The 20,472-nt window shown below is 38.2% G+C and overlaps 1 protein-coding gene across 1 annotated transcript in view; it reads left to right on the top strand.

Moving 5' to 3' along the window:
- CSMD1 (CUB and Sushi multiple domains 1) overlaps window positions 1-20,472 on the top strand; it is a 2,060,919-nt gene that overhangs the window by 1,461,536 nt on the left and 578,911 nt on the right. The window contains 1 exon segment of the mRNA XM_038396611.2: window positions 12,329-12,441. Within this exon segment, the coding sequence (XP_038252539.2) occupies window positions 12,329-12,441 (113 nt within the window).

Here is a 20,472-nt window from a genome sequence, read left to right as displayed (position 1 = left end):
GAGGTAACAGCAGAAGTCTCTTCCTTCTACATCAAAACTCCTTAATTAGTTAACACCAGGAATATTTGAACTACACAGAGTGCCTTGCATTCAAATCATAAAATGTATACCAGACAGCTGAGTGTAACTGATCTTTCTAGAGATTATAAGAAGGGAGAAAAATCTTTCCTTCAAACAGTTCTTTTCAAAGGCACAGTTGTTAATATGTGGGGCACACCCAAAAAGACACCGACCCTAAATAAATTCTGAAACAACTGAACTATTATCTATGTCTGAATAACCCGAGTCCTTCCCAGGCTGTCCAACATGGTTTAGGGCACAAAAGAGGCTCCAGTAGCCCCACCTATCATGCTGTTTGCTCGAATGGCCACCTTGTTGTGTTTTTTTATGAGCTTAGGTTGTTCACCTATTACTGAACTCCCAAACTGAAGGACAAGTGGACTGCTTTTTGTCTGGCCCATACCCTTTGAGCTATCTGACTTAGGTGGCCCTACTAGGAGTTAAAACTCCCACTGGCATATCTCTCAGGGTCTTGGGAACACACAAGACTTCCTACCACATCAAGGTAAAATCCCCAGGAAATGCTGTCTGAATGACTTGTCTTGTAATACTAATACTAATGGGGATTGCCCTGAAACCAAATATTGTTCCTTAATATGTGTAATATCTGGGTTTGAATCAATATTCTTAGTATCCTCATATTTGGGGGATTCCGGAAAAACAATTGGGATCAGCTTTGATATCTGACTGTTGAGCTGAGCAAACTTATTGGTGACCCACCAATTCTGCTTCATGTCTTAGTTTTTCAAGCATTCATGAGTAATACATGTATATATATAACTCATACTATATAGCACTGAAATGCCTCTGCCTTATGATTACAGTGGTTTAACATTACCTGCACCACCACCACCATCTGATTAAGATAGGAAATGAATAATAACTGATTAAAATAAATTGGTAATAGAAACATATGTAGGTTAAAATATAATGGAATTGCATTTTCTTTAGGATGTTACAGTGGTTATTAAATCTACAGAATAGGAAATAATTAGTTTGATCCCCAAGTTTTTATTATGACACTATTTGTGTAGTTATACTTGTATCATATCCTGTCAAATACTGTATATTTAACATGCACTGTGGATTTGCTCCATTTTGTTTTAAAATAGGGACTAGGGATATAAAGGGACTAATCTTAGTGCATTATAGACACAGTTACTGATTGTTTCATCATAACTGAAGGGGCTAATATCAAAATGCCAAACTAATTTTATCATAAAAACTTTCTATTAGTTGGTGTTAATACATCCTTTTGTAATAAAAGATTTGAACAGTGCCTTTCAAGCTTTTTATGATTTCTGAGGGAATGAGGCAGATTACAGTGAAGCTTTCATTAGAGTGGTTTAATTTATAAGCTCTTAAAATATAATGCCAGGGCCTTGTGCTGAACAGGTTTCTCTGGGCAGCCTAAAGGCCAAATCTTTATGGAAGTCTCTTTAAAATATCACCTACAAAAATTCATGGTCATGTCTACCTCTTTCTCGTAGTGATGAAAGATCACTAGGTTTAGAGTCTTGATCGGCTAATTATGCAAAAATAAGTGCATATCTGAATCCAAACTAAACCTTTAAGCCTTTTGAGTCTTTCCTTACCACACAACTTATCTTCTGTAAACATACAAACAAGCCAGCTCCCCAAAAGTTACCGAATCCCAACCCAACTACTGGAATTGGAGGGGGAGGGAATGAAGTGCTCACTTAATTGCTTACCCTCACTGCAAAATTCATAAATGCTAGCTAAGTCTAGGGTGTGGGGAAAGAAATAGAGCAAGATGCCTCTTCAGCCCTCCAATGGAAAGGGCTACAAGGAGGGACTGGGATTGGATGACCTCCCTCCCTGACCCCAAAAGACTTGTACAGAAAGTGATGCATGGGAAGAAATAAGCTGCCAGCTGCCTTTGAGATGACCTATCCATTGTAATGACAATCTGCAAAGCTGTCCCTAATGTACAATTCATACCATAGTTTGGTCAATCAGATCATGATTTTCCTAGTGTATCACTGTGACCTGTTGCTCAGGTCACCCAGAACTGTGAGTCAGCTGTTACCACTCAACCTCAGCAAGAGTGAGCTTTGTTGTGGCTAAACTATGTCTCAACTTCCTGGCAGAGCAGAGCTGCTTTTCCAGCAAACACTTCAGGACTCTGCCAGTCCAAACCTTGCTCTGCAGGTAGCAATCAGGGAACCCAAATTCCTGAGTTCCCCAGAAACATCTTTCTGCAGTGTTCAGTCGCTCTTAGTGGACTGTCAGAGAAGTTACTAAGTTTGCTTCATCCAAAGAGGTAGAGTCTGAACAGCCTGTTAGGTTAGCTAAAGACTTCCATTTCTATATAAAAGCACTGAGGTGTTTTTTTGTAATAAAAGAAGAAGAAGTTTATTAACAAACCACATATGTTTAAGTAAGAATGAAAGAGCTATGAAAGGTTACAAATAATGACTTTCTAATGACTACAACTTAACTTCAGCAAGTTACAATCTATCTAAGCAGATTTCTTACCAATATACTCAGTTCCAAAGATTTCAACCCCTTTGGTTGAAAGATCAACCTTTCTCAGATTTCCCTTTTGTCCCTCAGGTGGTAGAAAGTCATTTTGGCATCTATTTTTGTTTATATTTTCCAAAGTCCATTTTCTCTGTTTTTAAGAGCCAGAAAGTTTAATCAAAAACACTTCAGCCATTCTGAGAACGAGGTTAGGAAAACTTATGTTGTCTTGCCAGTGTTAAAATTTTGTATAACAGTTTCATTAAGAAGGTTTGGAGCAGTGACTTAAAGTAGTGTGTGGGGAGAAAGGGGGTCAGGGTTACTTGGAGATGAGAGTGGTGACTTTTACTGTCCAACCAATTTTGGCCAAGTTATAAGTCTCTATCTCTGTTTTGCATGTTCAGTAGAGGCTGTCAGCTAAATGATTTGAAGATTCCTTTTGCAACAAGCATGTTGCTGCCCAGGGCTGCAGGGACTGAGGAGAACTTTTCTTGTAATATCTCCTCCTTTTTGCTAGGGCCCACTATAGTACCAGGCACCAAGACTGAGATTGGAGAGAGGCTCTCTCCTGTGCTCTTAATATTTCATGAACCAACATATTGGCCTGCAGTGCTTTTACACTTTTTGGTGGGATTATTCCTCCAAAACTCTGGGATGTGCTTTATTAAACTTTAGTTTCATGGCTTTACTAATTCTGTCACATCATAAACCCTTTTCTGACTTCAGTGATATAGAATGATGAACAATTTTGTTTGCTTGGTACCAGTAGTATGAAATCAGGAGTTGGTGAGCCAAAACCCAGCACATTAAGTCATCTATTTGAAAAAGGATGAATGTCTTCATGTACTAGTTTTCCATAAAATAAAATAAAAATAAAAATCAGTTTTCTGCACTTGAATTCATAAAACTGCTATGATTACCTCCTATGTTCCATCACAAAGATATTCTTATATAATCCCTGATCCTTTTCTTCTCTTCATGCACAGTTTAGAAAACTAATGGAGGTTGAAAAAACAATCTCAACCTTCCTAATTGTTAAAGAACAGCCTAGCTTCTTTTTTTTCCCTGCACATAGCAGGGAAACACATTTTAGTTTTAAATAATCTTATTTTTTATAGTATCTAGAAAAGGTAAAAGTGAGAAGAGTATGGGGTTTTTTGTTTGTCAGTTGGTTTGTTTTTTAGGGTTTGTAGGATGTGCAGGGAAGAATTTTTAGTGGTGTTGGAATATTTCATTTTTTATGTTCCGGTTAGTTGAGTACCTACGAAGTTGGTACAAAGACTCAAAGTAAAAACAGAGCCAAGCTGAACTGAGGATATCTATGGACACTAGCTGCATATAGCAGCATCAACAGCAATGTTTCAGAGTGTTAGCATGCCATATGGGTGCAATTAAGTATACAAATAGCATAGGTAATTTGTCACCTGTGAAGACTAGAGCATTACTGTCAAACTCAGTCTTCTCTGTACAAGAGGAAGAATACCTGCAAAATCAATGAAAGGTCAGTCAGTCCAAGGGGAAAAATGCTTTAATGTATTGAGAACTCAAGAAATAACTGAGACTGAGTTCTGTTAGAAATTTATACTTCATAATGGAATTTAGTATTGCTGGTGTAGAGATCATTGACTTATAAAATACTTAGCTCATTTTATGCAAATTGAGCTTAACTTTATGTAATATTTTTTTATAAAATCTCCAAGAATATACAGTTTTTGTTGAACAATACTGTACACAATAAAATAAGTCAAAGAGAAAAAAATAGAGGGTAAAGTTTAAGCAATTTTTAAAAAAGAATATGGAATCTTGATGGTGATTATTATAACAATAATAATTAATATTACAATGGCAGCCAAAGGACCTCAATCAGGATTGGATCCCCATTTTGCTAGGCGATGGCCAAATAGCAGACATAGTCCTTGCTACAAATAGCTTACAGTCTAATTAAAGAGAGGATGCAACAAGTATAGCAAACAATAGGAGGGAAATGGGGAAAGAATAGGATAGGAATATCATATGGCTTCATAGGCTAAAATTATGCACAGGTGATGGTTCCAAAATATTTGTGGGGTTTTTATTAACATTTCCAAATTTCTCTGTCAAAATTGTAACACTTCTCCTTCATTCCCTTGCAACCTGGAAGAACTGACCCTAGATTCACTGAGGTTTTATATGATTTAATTTGTCTTTGTTTTCCCTTCTGTGTAGCCTGTCCCCAACTGCCCAGCTAACATTACTAGTTCTTAGAAAACAAAACAAACCTGGAAGTATTTCTTATATGGCGTTTATTTCCCTCCTGCACCACTTATACCCTAGAATTAACTTTCTCCTAGTTGTTAACTGCCATTAGCAGTAATGAGAGCTCAAGGGATAGAATCAGACCTCTTGTATAATATTTCAAGTAAACAATTTCTGTTCAGTTATTAACTCCCATAGGATCCTTCTAGACAAAAAATGGTATACAATGGATTTCCTACTCCTTTGTACATACAATTTTAAGTCCACTCTGCTGTCAGTGTGTACAATAATTCCTCTCAGTAACTGCCAAGAAGCATTGTTGCTTGTGTTATTGCAGATACAATCATCAACCTAGAACATAGATGCAAGTATTTTTTTCACAATACCTTTCTAAATTATTTTCCTATCAGAGTGTTGTGTATAGGGCCTCAACGAAAGCCCAGCCATATTTATCTTCAAAGTAAACATTTTCCAATGCAAATTATTTAATATTTCCTTTTATTAAATATATTAATTTGACACATCTGCCAGTCTACTGTGGGTTCTTTATCTCTGGGCAAATTATGCGGTTTGGAACAGACCAATCACTTTCTAGATCAGGGTTGAACTTTTGATAAATCCTTTGTTCCCTTAGTACTAACAGGATGTTGTCAATCCTCCCATATTTACACTTTTTTTAATACAGAAAAATCAGTGGATTTCACTTACGTTTCTGAATCAGCTCTTTCTCTGGACTTTTCTGATATGAGGTTAAAGATATTTTCTCTTTTTGGAAGTATTTCATCAGAATTTCTCTGCCATCAAGCAGTTTCTCAAAATGGCTGACTTGCAAAAGAAAGCTTTGTGGCTGGAGTAGCACTTTAATCAGTGTTCTACATTCTGTTCTCCTTCTTATTTCTATGTTGAGGGGAATTTAAAAAAAAATGAAAGTAAGCTTTTTACTCAGCAGTAAACTATACTGTTAGCAACAGGCACCTGGCCCTAAACAATAGCAAGGCACAACAACAACAAAATGACTCTGTTTATGGAAAACCAACTGCTAAATTAGGCAGTTAATGGCAGCACCTAAATACTGTGAGCAATAGTCAAAATGGCAGAAAAAGAAAAAAAATCTGTAAACTCATCTACACTATCAAAACAGAAAAGTAGATAGTCTGACAAGACTACAATTACAGCCCCTTGAAGATTTTCAGCTACTTTCAAGACTGCTAAATTTCCAGAGACACAATTAGGCTTTTTCAAAGGAAGATGGAACCTACTTATCTAATTGGATTTTGGAATAGAGGTACCTTTCTCCTTAAGTAGGCCCATCTACACACCAAATTTCTAGTATCAGCCTAATCTGAGGATTAATTTTCCAAATGTGGTAAATGCCAATCCTTCCTCCATAGATGAGAGACCTCTTTAGGCTGCTGAGTAGTGGAAATTGTCCAGCAAGTCTATCATACAGAACTTAAAAACAATTCTTTGTAGATACTTTCATAGTCTGCATAAACATATATTTCTTGCATCTATTGAAGACATGAACCCTATTGCTAGTCCCTGAGAGAAGCTGCACAGTTATTACTTGCTATTTTTTGGTTATTTATTCCGAAAAGTTCCACTTGCTCCAGTGCTATTCTGAATCTTAAAACTCGAAACAGGGTTTACCAAAAGAAGACAACAAACAAATGAAAACATGCACTTTACTGGTCTTGCATCAACTACCAGAATAATAGCTATGAGAAAGAAAGAGTCTTACATGTCTATTGAAAAAAGCCACCTAAATGAAGAAAATAGTTGGTCAAACTCTTCTAGATTATAGATTATTTACAAGCCATTCCAAAATGATTCCCAGTTCATGGATCGCTAGGACTCTCTAAACACCATCACACTCATCAAGATATTCATTAAAATAAGAGATGTGAGCAAACTAGGTTTCATGTGCACCCAAAGTATCTATGAAATTCTTCACTCACTCAAAGTCAATTACCGGGTTTATGAATCTCTTACAAAGCATCTATTGCTCAGTCACAACGGTGATGGGCCCTGCAGAAAGTTCACATAGATAGATAGAGAGGCTTTTCTTGAATGATACTTCACATGATGCTGCAATAAATATTCTTTTATCTTTTATACTGGCATCCCAGCTCCCAGCGTTAACACTACTCCTAGTCTTCTAATCCTTAGTGCCATGAAAACAGATTCTTATGAACTATCAGAATACTGAAAAGCAGTGATCACTACAGATGGAAATGCCCTTAGACTAAGCCTGAATCTGCATTACAATAGGGCTCAAACCCCAAGTACCAGTTGACTGTAGCTCAAACCCTCCGCCACCACAGGGTCCTAGGACCCAAACTCTGAATCTGAGAGATGTGTGTAAATGGAAAGGGTGTTTGGGCTCAAGCCTGAATGTGAGCCTGAGTCTGTGCTTGTGCTGCTTACCTTGCAGTATAGACATACCCTAAGGGACTACATCTCATCACTTATTACATGAGGATAATAGTTATTCCAAAACAGAATCATGCATATCACTTGACTGGAAATCAGGACCATCCATCTAGCCACCATATAAATTCAGAACTCCTTATCAAATTGCTGCATTGTGGTTATGATAGCTCTGACTATAATGTTGTCTATCTACATGATAAAGGAGAGCAAGATTAACCAGCAAGATGAACCAATGTTTACAAGGAATTTCTCCCTTTCTTCTTAAATATGTAGAAAAAAAAATCAGCTAGAGTTCTCCATATCAAGTAATAAATCTGCCAATGTGGACACAAGAACAAATGGATATAAACGAGCCATCAACAAGTTCAGGCTCAAAATTAGGCAATGGTTTCTAACTATAAAAGGAGTGAAGTTCTGGAACAGCCTTCCAATGGAAGCAGTGTGGGGAAAAAAGCTAACTGGCTCCAAGACTGAGCTTAAGTTTATGGAGAATATGGTATGATAGGACTGCCTACATTTACATGTGGCCCATCAGTGACTGCCAGTAGCAAAAATCTCCAACACCTGGAGATGAGACACTAGATGGGGAGGGCTTTGAGTTACTGCAGAGAATACTTTCACAGGTATCTGCCTGGTGGGTGTTGCTCACATGCTCAGGGGCTAAATGATTGCTCTATTTGGGGTCAGGAAGGAATTTTCCCCCGGCTCAGATTGGCAAAGAACTTTGGGTGTTTTTTGCCTTCCTCTGCAGCATGGGGCACAAATCACTTGCAGATTTAAACTAGTATAAATGGTGAAATCTCTGTAACTTGAAGTCTTTTAATCATGATTTGAGGACTTCAGTAGCTCAGACAGAGATTAGGGGTCTATTTCAGGAGTAGGTGGGTGAGTTTCTGTGGCCTGCAATGTGCAGGAGGTCAGACTAGATTATCATGGTTGTCCCTTCTGACCTTAAAGTCTATGAGTTTATAAATACATATAAAAGCAGATAAACTCATTGCCAAATGTATCAGTGAGAATGGAGCATATATAATCTTATCACATAAAGGAAGAAAATCAGAAACTCATTCATGGACCATGAGAGAACACCAGAAGACTGCATTTAAATTTCTTTGTGGGGGGAAATAGTAGCTATCTATGCCTTATCTGAATTGTTGATGAAAGCATTTCTCTTCAGCCCAACTTTTAACCAGGATGATTTGGCAATCAGGAACCAACTACACTAACCAAATATACTACAGGATATTAGTTGAAACTTTGCAGTTATCCAGAAATGACTCCAACAAGAATACCTGTTTTCCAGAAGATGACGAAAATCCAATCGTTGTTGGTCAGAGAAATCATTTAGAGAAAATGCAACCAAAATAAAACAGATTTTACAATTCCTATAATTAGAAATAAGACTAGTTTTCTGAAGATCTGTCTTTCACCAATAACCAGCTGTGACTGGGGTCCCAGTGGGGGCCAGCTGAGGTCTCTCAATTAGGGTGAACTGCAAAGAATGGGGCAGATAATCCCCAAAACTGGTGGATATTTTCAATACTTCGATTTACCAAGCCAGCAGAAAACAGCTTCTTTATTACCTCACTGGTTTCCAGAAGACAAAAACACAGTTCCCTTGAATTAACCCTGCCTCAGGACTCCATTCACGTACCCAAGACAAATATGAAGATTTCTGAAAATCTTATTTCATCATATAAAAGAAAAGGTTCTATCAATTCCAAAAAAAATCAGACACATTACCTCCTAGGTTATTGATTATTCCAGATCTTACCCAAATACACGCTTATACCAATTATTATTAACTAAACTAAAATTTATTAAAAAAGAAAGAAAGAGAGAAAATATGATCAATATACATACAGACATGAGTTCAATTCTTGAGGTTCAGATTCATAGCAGAGATGGTGAGCTTTGTAGTTGCAAAGAGTTCCTTTAGAATTTAGTCCATAGGCTATAGTCCAATGTCAAATATCACCTTCTGAGTACCAGCATAACTGGGACCTCAATCTGGTGACTCAAACATCCACTGATGAAGCATAAGCAGATCTGAGATACAAAGGATTGGGACCCAAACATCTTTTATACAATTTCAAGCCTTCTTTGACAGGTTGTAGTCCCTCTGGAAACAAAAGGTAATTAGGGTGATTTTGAAGACGGTCCATCACTTAGCTATATGAATTAACATAAGGCAATTGCCTGTTCCTTCACCATTCACTGATGATTTGCTATACATTTCAAAGAGAGATAAATACAGTGATATCCCATGTTTACAATTCATTTAAATGGTAGGATGTCCTTTTGATCTCTGAATTAACAGAATACAGCATAGAGAGGGGCTGTTGGTTACATTGTTGACCACTCCCCATATATATGTAAATACACAAAAACACAAACATTATCTCCCCTTATGTCTTTAAGGGTTGGATTTGAGTCATTTATTTTGCAGGATGCTTAACCCTTTCTGGCCTGGAGTCACACCAACATAATGGGACCAGGCAGACTAAGTGGCACCTCTTCTCATCCTCAGTTTTTGGGCAATGCCTCTCTTCAGTGACAAACCAGATCATAGATTCCCCTCTGAAACCTTTATATGGGTCCTGGGAGTTTACTGCCTTAATGTAAATTTCACTTGTTTGTTCTAGAGATGAATTCACTATGATAGATACATTTGAATAAAAAAAGAAAACATTTTTAAAGCTATTCATTTATTCTGTGCTAAAATAAAGAAGAAAAAACACCTTCAGAAGCAAAGGCAATTTTTGCCTGTTTCTAATAAACATTTAACTTCTCCTTCAAAAATATTTATCCTTCCCATGCCCCACCAAGGTCTCCACTTCCAGACCAACAGTGATTCCATATCTAATATATTTATTAGTATTTTTGCAACTTTGGGAAAATCCCCAAAGATCCCAGGAGTAGGAGCTTACCCCATTGCTAAAAGCATGATTGCTCTGGTTCTGCCTTCTAGTCTCCACAAAGACAGTGTATCTAAAGTAGCTTTGGAAGACATGGATGCTTGGAGACAATAAATGATCAGTTAAGGCAAAATATGTTTTAAATGTGCTAATCACAACATCTGCACACAAACATCAGTTATAATAACACACAAATTAAACTATAACTGACTTCACATATTTATTTTTAAATTAAAATGGCAAAACCACATGGATATACTTTCTAATATTTCCAAAAAATCACCAAATTTGGGATCTGACAGATCAGCAAGGGAAGTAATTTGAAGAGCCAAAGCCCTAAATCATTTCAACAATTCTCTCTCTGCAAACCCCTCAGAGGTCAAATAATCCGGGGAATATTAGTAAGAGAGCTGTCATGATGAAGCACAAGGAGAGAGGAGATCTCTGGAAAGTTAGGATTGATGGTACAGGTAAGGGAAAATTGGGGAAGTATGAAACCCAGTGCTTGAGGATGCCACACACCAGAGACAGAGCCAAATATTACAGGGGCCTCAACCCAGCCTCTAATTCTGTAGGTACATTTTTACATCCTCAGTAAACTGCCAGCACAAATAGTGCTGTTTTAGATAACAGTCTATCTGATTTGCCTTTAAAATCAGGGATCTAAATGTTAGCATTTCCACCTACAAGCCCTCACCTGCAGATGATAACATGCATAAAATTAGAAGTAATTTTAAAAATCAGGCACAATTTTTTTTAAAACTATGGACCTAATGTACTGGAGGATCCTTTGAGGAGCATTTGAATTTTTGCCTAATTTCAGTTATCTTATTTAGCTTTTCTTTCAGTTTTTTGTGCTTTCCATATAAATTTGCTGAAGTTCCTGTATTCCACATATAATTTCTGATGTTCTAATAATTAATATCCAAGAGGAGTCAAGCTGAAATAATAGAAACTGGTCCAAAATGATTTATTTTGTTGCTGTAGCCTGTTCTTTTTCACAAAATGTACATGAATAGATTTTTATTTTTATTTTTACAAATGTGTTCATTATTAATTGTTCAATGAATAGTTTTCAAGAACCTATTTGGGAGCTATGGATTGTCTGAATAGTTCAAGCTACCTATTCAGTTCTGTCTCTGGTTGAAGTGAATTTCATTTCTAGGTTAAATAAATCTCAGCTGTGGATCCAAACTTGCTATCACATGAACAAAACTGTATTGTTTACTGTATTTGCTGAAAAGCAAACAATACAGAGAGTGAACAGACTGAATCAAAATCAATTTTTAATTCAGCAACAGTTCATGTAGAAGTTTTATGCCATTCAACCAGCTCTGTATACAATACATTGTACTTGAATATTGACCTTCATTTAAATCTCTATTGTGACAAATATGTTGGGCCAAATCCAGGACTGGCATAGACAGGTGTATTTCCATTGAAGTCAATTTGTCCATTTTGTTTTTGAAATTAGTTTTTCAGTGAGGACTCCCATTGACAAACTATCTCTGCCATTCCAAAAATATAAACTAAAAATAAAATATGTTTGATGAAACCTTGAGGGTTCTTTTTCCCCTGCTTGATTACTTAGAATTTGCCATTTTCCCCATATTTTGTTGAAATTTTGTCAAATGGTTCTGTTCACCTTTTTTATATATTATGGATATTTAATTTCCATTAAGATTTACTAAGCAAAAGCTATTTATGACTGTAGTTCAGTTTCAACAATATTTTTTCCCCATTCCAATTCTGAAGTATTTCATTTTAACTCTGCAACAAAAGTTTCTTGGTATGCAGTCTTCCCTGTTTTGAGAAGAATTTTAGTTCCTTGGAGGATACTTGCCTTTTTTATTGTTACATTGAAGTCTTCAAGACTAGGTATGTGTAGTAGCTTACTGAAAAACAGCACATCATGCCACAAAATTTCATTGTTTTACTTATTATATGTTGCATTAAAGCAGTTGCCATTAAAAAGTCTACATTTGCTAACAGTTATCACACATTGCTATCTGAAATACCAGTTATTTCCTAATAATAGAGTCTAGTGTGAATTAACTACTGCTGAATGTGGGCGTTTTAGAACAGTAGGATAATATAATGTAATTGTTTAAATATCATTTTAACATCAAAGTATATTTTCTGTTCATCTATGTCACCCATGCAACTAGAAATGACATTGTGGTTTATCCTGTCTGCAGACTTACTGGTTCTAGTGTTCCTGATCTTATTGTGAGCATGAGCAACCAGATGTGGCTACATTTGCAATCTGATGACAGCATTGGCTCACCAGGATTCAAGGCTGTCTATCAAGGTATGAACCAAAGTAAATTAATTCATTTACATTCATAATCTAGTATCCTTTGATACACAACAAAACATATATGTATTTATATGTACTTTAAATGTGTATTTGTTTTGTATAACAAGGCAGCGTGTCATTTCTAGACCAATGGACTAATAGCTAGTGCAGGGGTGGCTCCAGCCTCTTCCTTGTTGAGGGGCTGAAGTGGGCCAGACACAAAATAGAAGGGCTGTGCCACCCCATGCGACGAGACGCTGCCCTTTCCATGCCCCACCCTCTGGCCAGGTCAGAGGCTGAAAGCCGTAGTCGGGCGGTGCAGGGCACTGGCTGCTTGCAGCTGGTAAGAGCTGCCCGGGATGGAGACTGCTGATACTACACATGCCCTGGGCAGTATGCCCCAGCAGGCAGGTACAAAGGCCAGGGACTGCTCTCAGGAAGCCCAGCCTCCTGCCTGGGCTGACTTCTCCACTGTTGTTGGAGCTGCTCTGCCTTCAGAGCTGGGCAGCTAGAGAGTGGCAGTTGCTACAGGGAGGCTAAGGCAAATTTTGGGGTGACTATAGCCCCCCACAAGCCCCACCCCAGCATTGCCCCATGTCTAGTGTTAAGCAATGCCTCACTGAAAACGTTGGTTCAGAATGGCTGAGAATGGGTTGTTATAAAAGTGAAAGCCAAAACTTTCTTACTTGTTTCAGAGTAGCAGCTGTGTTAGTCTGTATTCGCAAAAAGAAAAGGAGTACTTGTGGCACCTTAGAGACTAACAAATTTATTTGAGCATAAGCTTTCATGAGCTAGCACGAAAGCTTATGCTCAAATAAATTTGTTAGTCTCTAAGGTGCCACAAGTACTCATTTTCTTTCTTACTTGTGTGGCTTTAAAGTGAATGGAAGCTATAGATCTACATCACCTTTGAAAATCACACCACTTTTATTTAGGTTCTGAAGTACAGAATTAATTGCTTACTTTGGATACCTAAGTTTGCAAATCTTGGTTAGTATTATCAAGAATTATCAAAAGAGAGTTGGGAGGGGTAAAGCGTTCGTATTGTTTTCAGACACCATAGAGGCTCTTTTCAGATTTTACCAAATGTATACCTGCCGTGTAAGCCAGAGAATGAATGCATTTATTGTGGCTGTCAGTGAAAGAAAGACCAGCATATATGGGGGGAAATATGGTCCAGAATAAAGAAGTTGTGAAAATTCTTAAACCCTCTACTTAGCTAAATTTATTCTGCTACTACCTCAAGCAGATAGGGGTCTGTAATGGGGTGCACTCAACCCTTGTGAGTGCCCCCTGGGCCAAGTGGGTGTACCTGCGTACACTCACTCTCTCTTTCTCTCTCTCAGATTGTCCCTGCTCTGGGATAGAGCAGCGCCCCAGGCGTCCCTCCCTGGAGACAATGTTTTCACCCTCTTGGACTTCCTGGTTGCAGCTCTCCAGCTGGGCTACTATAGTTCAGTTCCCCCTCTGGGGTCCTCAATGTCCAGACCACTTCCCTTCAGTGGCTAATCGCAGGTGGGGAGGGAACCGTGCCCACCCGGTACATCCAGGGATGCTGTAGAGAGCAGCCATCTGCTGTGTCCCTTTAATTTTATTGCACGGCTTCTCTAATTCCCTGGGCCACTTCCCCGTGGCCCCATGCCATCTTCACCCTTACCTCAGGGGCTTATCCAAATGGAGTCCCAGCAACCAGCTCAGGGATCCTTCTGGCAGCGCTGCCCTGTCTGGGGTTCTGTAGCTCTGTCAGCCAACCACACACCATCCACACTCCTACAGCTCCAGCAAGGAACTGAAATATTTCTGGCCCTGCAGCTCTACTTATACTAAGCTGCTAGACCCCAATTGGCTGTGTCCCACACAGCCACTTTAGGCAGCTTGGAGGACCTCTACTGCCTTTTGGGGGCGGGGGCGGGGTGTGGCAGGGGTCCTCAGAGGGTCTGGTATACCCTGTCACAGGGCCTCTGTAACATAAGCCTTTATAACTATCTGTTTATGAACTTTAGTAATACCAGACTATGAGGCTTCTGAAATATCGACTGGGTTCTTACACTCTGGCCATAAATATATAACCTGGTATATATATACTGGTATTATTTCAGCATGAACACTTGTTATGATAATTGCAGCTCAAATTTTGCAGCTTATAACAGATCTTAAAAAGTGGTATAATTCCTGATTTATTCCTGTTAGTTTAGTTTACCTTCAGGACAAGAGACAGTTTCTGGTATCATTAGTGATTTCTTTAAGAGGAGCATTCTCAGTAGGTGAAGCAAATTGTTCCTATCTGATAGTTACTTTGTCAAAGTTATTTTTAAGAACTTTTCAAGCTCTTATCTGAGCCTGCCTTTAGCTATTTAAAAAGGATTACTGGACAGTAGTTATTTCTTCTTCAAGCTGAATACTACCACTAATGGCATGTGATGCTCTGGTGCCACATAGCCATGGGAACTTTTTGGAAACCAGTGCACATTGGAACAACATAACTGACCTCTCAAGACACCAGAACTTTTGGGTCCAAGTTTACAAGAGGTCATGTGGCCTCCGATGTCCTCTGTTTCTTTATTTCTGAAGCTAGTTCCAGGTGCAGGATCTTTTGTTCTGTCCCAGGCTTTTCTGTTTCACAATTATTAATATTATTAGTAGTGTTAATAATGTTGAATCAGGGTCCTGTTCCTTTGCAGAATCAGAATAGGCCTCCTGAGAAGGCTCTTTGCAGGATATAATGTATCTGTCTGGGAGTTTCTCTAGCACTGTGGAAGTTGGGTCCATTATCTGAGTCTGTTGGTGTTAGGGCAACCTCCATGCTGAGAGTTTTAATGGTGCCTGGTTTTGCCTGGAACCAATATTAGTGTGTCTGGCATGTTTCCCTCTGTGCCAGAGGCAGCCTTGATACTGGGGAATCCTTCGTCTCTGCACTAACTTCTCCGTTTAGATTACCCACAAATCCACAAATGAGGTGACAATATTGGCAGGAACTTCCACCTGAGAAGCCTGTTATTTTTCATCTATCACAGTGGGGTCTAGAAGGGGTCTTCTTCTTTTATCACCACCATTTGTGAAACCAGTCCCTTCTTTTCATGATTGGTCAGCATACATGACAACTTGTCTGAATTGGATGGTGATAAAGCAGGGGCTGATGTCAATTAATTTGCTACACTGCAAGAAGCTTAATGTTTTATGCTTCTCTTGATTACACATCATGCCTGTGTCAGTGTCATTGTCTGACAACTACAGACCATTTCTGAAATAGTCAATTTGGATAGCTGATACACACAGATCAAAAAGAGACTCACTGTTTCTTTGGAGATCAAAGAAAAGGGGAAGATAACTTTTTCTATCAATGAAGAGCTGCTGTTAGAGATCTTAGAATCATAGCAGAATAGGGTTGGAAGAGACCTCAGGAGGCAATCTAGTCCAACCCCCTGCTCAAAGCAGGACCAACCCCAACTAAATCATCCTATCCAGGGCTTTGTCAAGCCAGGCCTTAAAAACCTATAAGGAATGAGATTCCACCATCTCCTTAGGTAACCCATACCAGTGTTTCACCACCTTCCTAGTGAAATAGTTTTTTTTTCTAATATCAAACCTAGACCTCCCACTGCAACTTGAAACTTGCTCCTTGTTCTGTTATCTGCCACCACTGAGAACAGCCTAGATCCATCGTCTTTGGAGCTCCCCTTTAGGTAGTTGAAGGCTGCTATCAAATCCCCCCTCACTCTTCTTTTCTGCAGATGAAATAAGCCTAGTTCCCTCAGCCTCTCCTCATAAGTCATATGCCCCAACCCCCTAATCATTTTTGTTGCCCTCCACTGGACTCTCTCCAATTTTTTTACATCCTTTCTGTAGTGGGGGACCCAAAACTGGACGCAGTACTCCAGATGTGGCCTCACCAGTGCCAAATAGAGGGGAATAATCACTTCCCTCGATCTGCTGGCAATGCTCCTATTAATGCAAACTCCTCTGTTGGCTTCTCCTCTGTTTGCAGCTCACTTGGTTCGCAGCTGGCTGATTTTTTTATAAGGCTATTGGCTCAAAGCAGTTGCCCTGGCTCAAAGCCTTCCCTCCAATCAATCATTTAAGGCCCACCATAGCTCCTTCTCAGACAGTTTCCAGGCAAACTCCCTCTGTTGTCTTCTCCTCTGTTCACAGAGATACCACACCTAATTCAGAATCTGCATCTTCTATCACTTAGATCAGATGCAACAGCAGAGAGTTTAGTTCTTCTTTACACATTTGACTTTTTCTTCTCCGCTCTCACTGGCTAGTGACAAAACTGAGGTGTCCATGGTTGTTCACTTTTCTCCATCTAACAAAGGCTTTCAACAGAAAAATGTATTTCTCAGACACATTGAGTAGTCTTGTTTATTCTCTGGTCATTGAGGCCCAGATCTGTTCTAGCTTTTGGACTCCCACCATCTCCTTGATAAGCAAAATAAGATGGTGGAAAGCATCCTTTCTGAAGGCCATGTAATTTTTAAATATATATTGTATGGTACTTCAGATATGTCTGCATGAACTGTGGGATATGGCTTGTCTGTACTGATTTAAAGCAAAATGGAAATATATGTTTGATGCTGAGAGCTTTTAAAAAATAGATACATAGCAAGACTGATTAGCATCTGCAGAAGATGGAGGAAGAGACCAAGTTTACTGCTCTGTTGTTGAGGATGACTCAAACTAGTTAAAGAGAAGTAACTGGGCTTCATCAATTTGCAGCAGCTTCTGATTCTTTTAATCTACTACAACTACAGAAGTCTCAACTGTAACAGCAACAAAATAGGAAAGTTAACTTAATCATTTTAAAATGAGATTTGCTTAAAGGATTGTTTAGCTGTGCATTAAACTTGTGCACCTAATGAGCTCAACACTTTCCAGAGGGCATAGTCCTGACCTCTATTTCACTTATGTCCATTTCTTCACATTCCTTTGCACACCATTTTGTCTCTTTCCCTGTGGCATGAGGTAGAATTATTACAGATTCTTGGGTATTAAAGATAATACAGTGTGAATACATGGTCCAGTTTTACTCATAATGGAAATAGCAACTCTGCTCAAAATGGATTTCCTTCTGGCCTGGAAATCTATGACTCTATTAAGGTTAGAAGTTCTGGGGCATAGAAAAGGACTTTTGTTGATACTTCCGCAGCGCCCCCCCCCCAAAAGATGACTTTGTCCCATCAAAAACATGAAAAAAATTTAATTCCACATTCTGATTTTATATCACCTTGCTTTCCATGTGAGATGGTTCAAGGTTCCTGACCTAGAGAGGTGCATTTTTACTGTATCTGTCCATTTTATCAAATATCTTTATTCCTTTGTGGGTTACAGCCGCTGCTACTATACAAGGCTGTTCTTTGGCTTTACTGCAGAACCAAAGTTATTCCCCCTGAATGTGGTAATAATGGATATATTGCTCAGACATCTGGGAATACACTGTCATATTGATAATGTTATCTCTAGATCTTCTGACTCAAGAAGATGGTCTTACTCTACATCTTAATCCTGAGTTATTCCGCCTGGGTCCTCAGGGCATGGGATGTTAACAATATCTTGATTTAATGTGCCCTGTGGTAATTCAGTGTATATTGTTGCAATCCATGGAAATATCTAGTTTGAACTGATTCCTAGAAATGTAAAAGTCTTCTTTGACGGCAACATCTAACCTGTTTTTATTGTCTACTCCAATGTCATCAATATTGGACTGTTTACAGGAAATCTTTCAGCTTCTCTTTGTCATTGATCAAAGACACCTATCTGCCATCTCAGCATACCAGCCTTTTGATGATAAGTGTAAAATCTTCAACCACGACTCTGTCAGAAGAGTCTTCAAAGATTCTGCTTAATGTCTTTCCACCAATCAAAGAACCTGTTCCAGCAGAGAGTCTCATTTAATTGGTGACAACGTTAATTGATTACCCACTTTGAGCCTTTATAGGACTTCCCTTTACTTTGCTGGTCACCAAAGACAGCCTTTTTGATCACAGTTACCTCTGAGAGAAAGGAGAATTGCAGACTTTGATGGCTCCTCTTCCCATCACGATGTTCCAGAGGGACAAAGTTGCCTGCATCTTTATTTGAAATTTTTTCCCAAAACAGTGTCTGAGTTTTACTTAAATCAGACCACAAATCTTCAAGTTTTCTTTCCAAAGCCTTAAGAGCTCCTAGATGAATCTTGACTCCGTAATCTAGAAATTAAGATGAATTCCAGGTCTATTTGACTAAAATGAAGGTATTTAGGAAGTCTCTTTGATAATTTGTAGTTTATAGAGAAGAATGTAAAGGAAAATGTCATTTCTGTCCCAATCCTTTCAGAGTGGATTAGACTATGTATTCAAACATGTTATAGTTTATTTAAGATACCAATACGTGATGGATTTGCTGTTCATTCCACTAGGCCTAGAGTACTGCTCAGGCTTGCCTTCATAACATTTTCATATCAGAAATATATAATGCTGCTACATATAATATTATACACAGTCTTATTGAACCCTACTGTCTCCATTTGGCATCCAGGGTTAATGTTAGCTTTGAGAAGGCAATTCTGTTTAATTAGAACTCTCCAGCCCACCTTCCTGGTGGTTCTACTCCTAATTAAACTTATACAAATGGGAATATGCAAATATAATAACACAGAAGAAAAATATATTAGACACAAATAACTAGCTCTTCAAGATGGTTGCTTCTACATATTGGTTGCTGCTACCTGCCCACATTTCCCTTTTATTCAGTTATACTCTCCTAGGATTCTGGGCCTTAATGGTTGGAACTGATGAGATAGAGCACAACTGAGCCCTATATACCCTCAGGTCAAACATTTGGTGTCTTATGCAGTTGCAAAAGGCATTGCTTTTTTAAAAGGTTTCTTAAGTTCAGCTATGTTACAAGGCAGCTTCTCACACACGTGAATATGTAGTAGCGTTTCTCGTCAAAGAACTATGGTTGCTGGTAAATCTTTTAAACACATAGGAATGATGTAGATCCCATACCATAACAGCTGATGTAACCTGTGGAACAGAAGATAGTACAGTCAACACTGAAATTGGAATTGGCATGCTCACTCAAAAGAGCCAATGGAGGCTTTGTTTTTTATAAAAAGGATTAATACATAGCTGTATTAATATTACTTTCCATAATCAAGTGGCATGATTAGAAAGACAAAAAATACAACTGTCTTGTTTATGATGTAAGTGAAATGATAAAAACCATCCATGGTATAGGGTACTTTGTTTTAGCGATAATGTGAAAATGCTGATGTGGGAAAAAATGCTTGGGGTGGGGGGAAGAGGTCTTATATTTTAAGACCTATACAAGAAGGCTTGTAAATAACTGCCATAGTTTCAATTGTTCTCATTCCTACTAAATTCCCACAATGAGAAATTGTTACTGAATTTTGATTTTTCTTTTTGTTTTATTTATTTGTGCAATATTTAAATGAAGTAATACATTGCCTGTGGTTGCATTCCTAGGAACCTATTTAATAGAATTTGAAAAATGGAGATGGAAGCTACTTCTAGAAATGGTTGTAAGCATGGAAGTAATTTCCCACATTGATTTCCAAATTTTACTTATTAAAAAGGCATAAAAGTTGTGCAGATGCTGCACAAGATTCCAGATGTAAAGATTGATATGACTATGCAGAAACCTTAAAGAAGTCAGATGTGCTTTTCTTTCAGAAAATGCAAAAAGCCAATGTTTAGTTCTTTACACATTCAGTATGCTTGTCAACAAAGGTCCAGAGTACAAATACTATTTATTTAAATAGATACTTGCTGTATATTTTGGTTACCTTTTCAGGTAACCCTACATTTGTGACATTTTCTCAACAAATTAAATTTCTGCTAACCTGCTCCTTTTCAATAGCTTACATTTCATTTGAGATAATATGGAGAAATTGTGCTCGGATTACAGCTGGGGGGAGCTGTGTATAAAAATGGAAAGGATCACTTTTGGATACAATATTATTATTTTATTACCTTATTAGGTTAGTTGCTTTCAATAGATTATTATATTATAATTATTTTGGCAGCTTTATTTTCTTAAAAA

This window comes from Dermochelys coriacea, chromosome 3, assembly GCF_009764565.3.
Source record: "Dermochelys coriacea isolate rDerCor1 chromosome 3, rDerCor1.pri.v4, whole genome shotgun sequence".
In the NCBI taxonomy this organism is placed as follows: domain Eukaryota; kingdom Metazoa; phylum Chordata; order Testudines; family Dermochelyidae; genus Dermochelys; species Dermochelys coriacea.
This window is presented reverse-complemented; position numbering and strand designations above follow the sequence as displayed.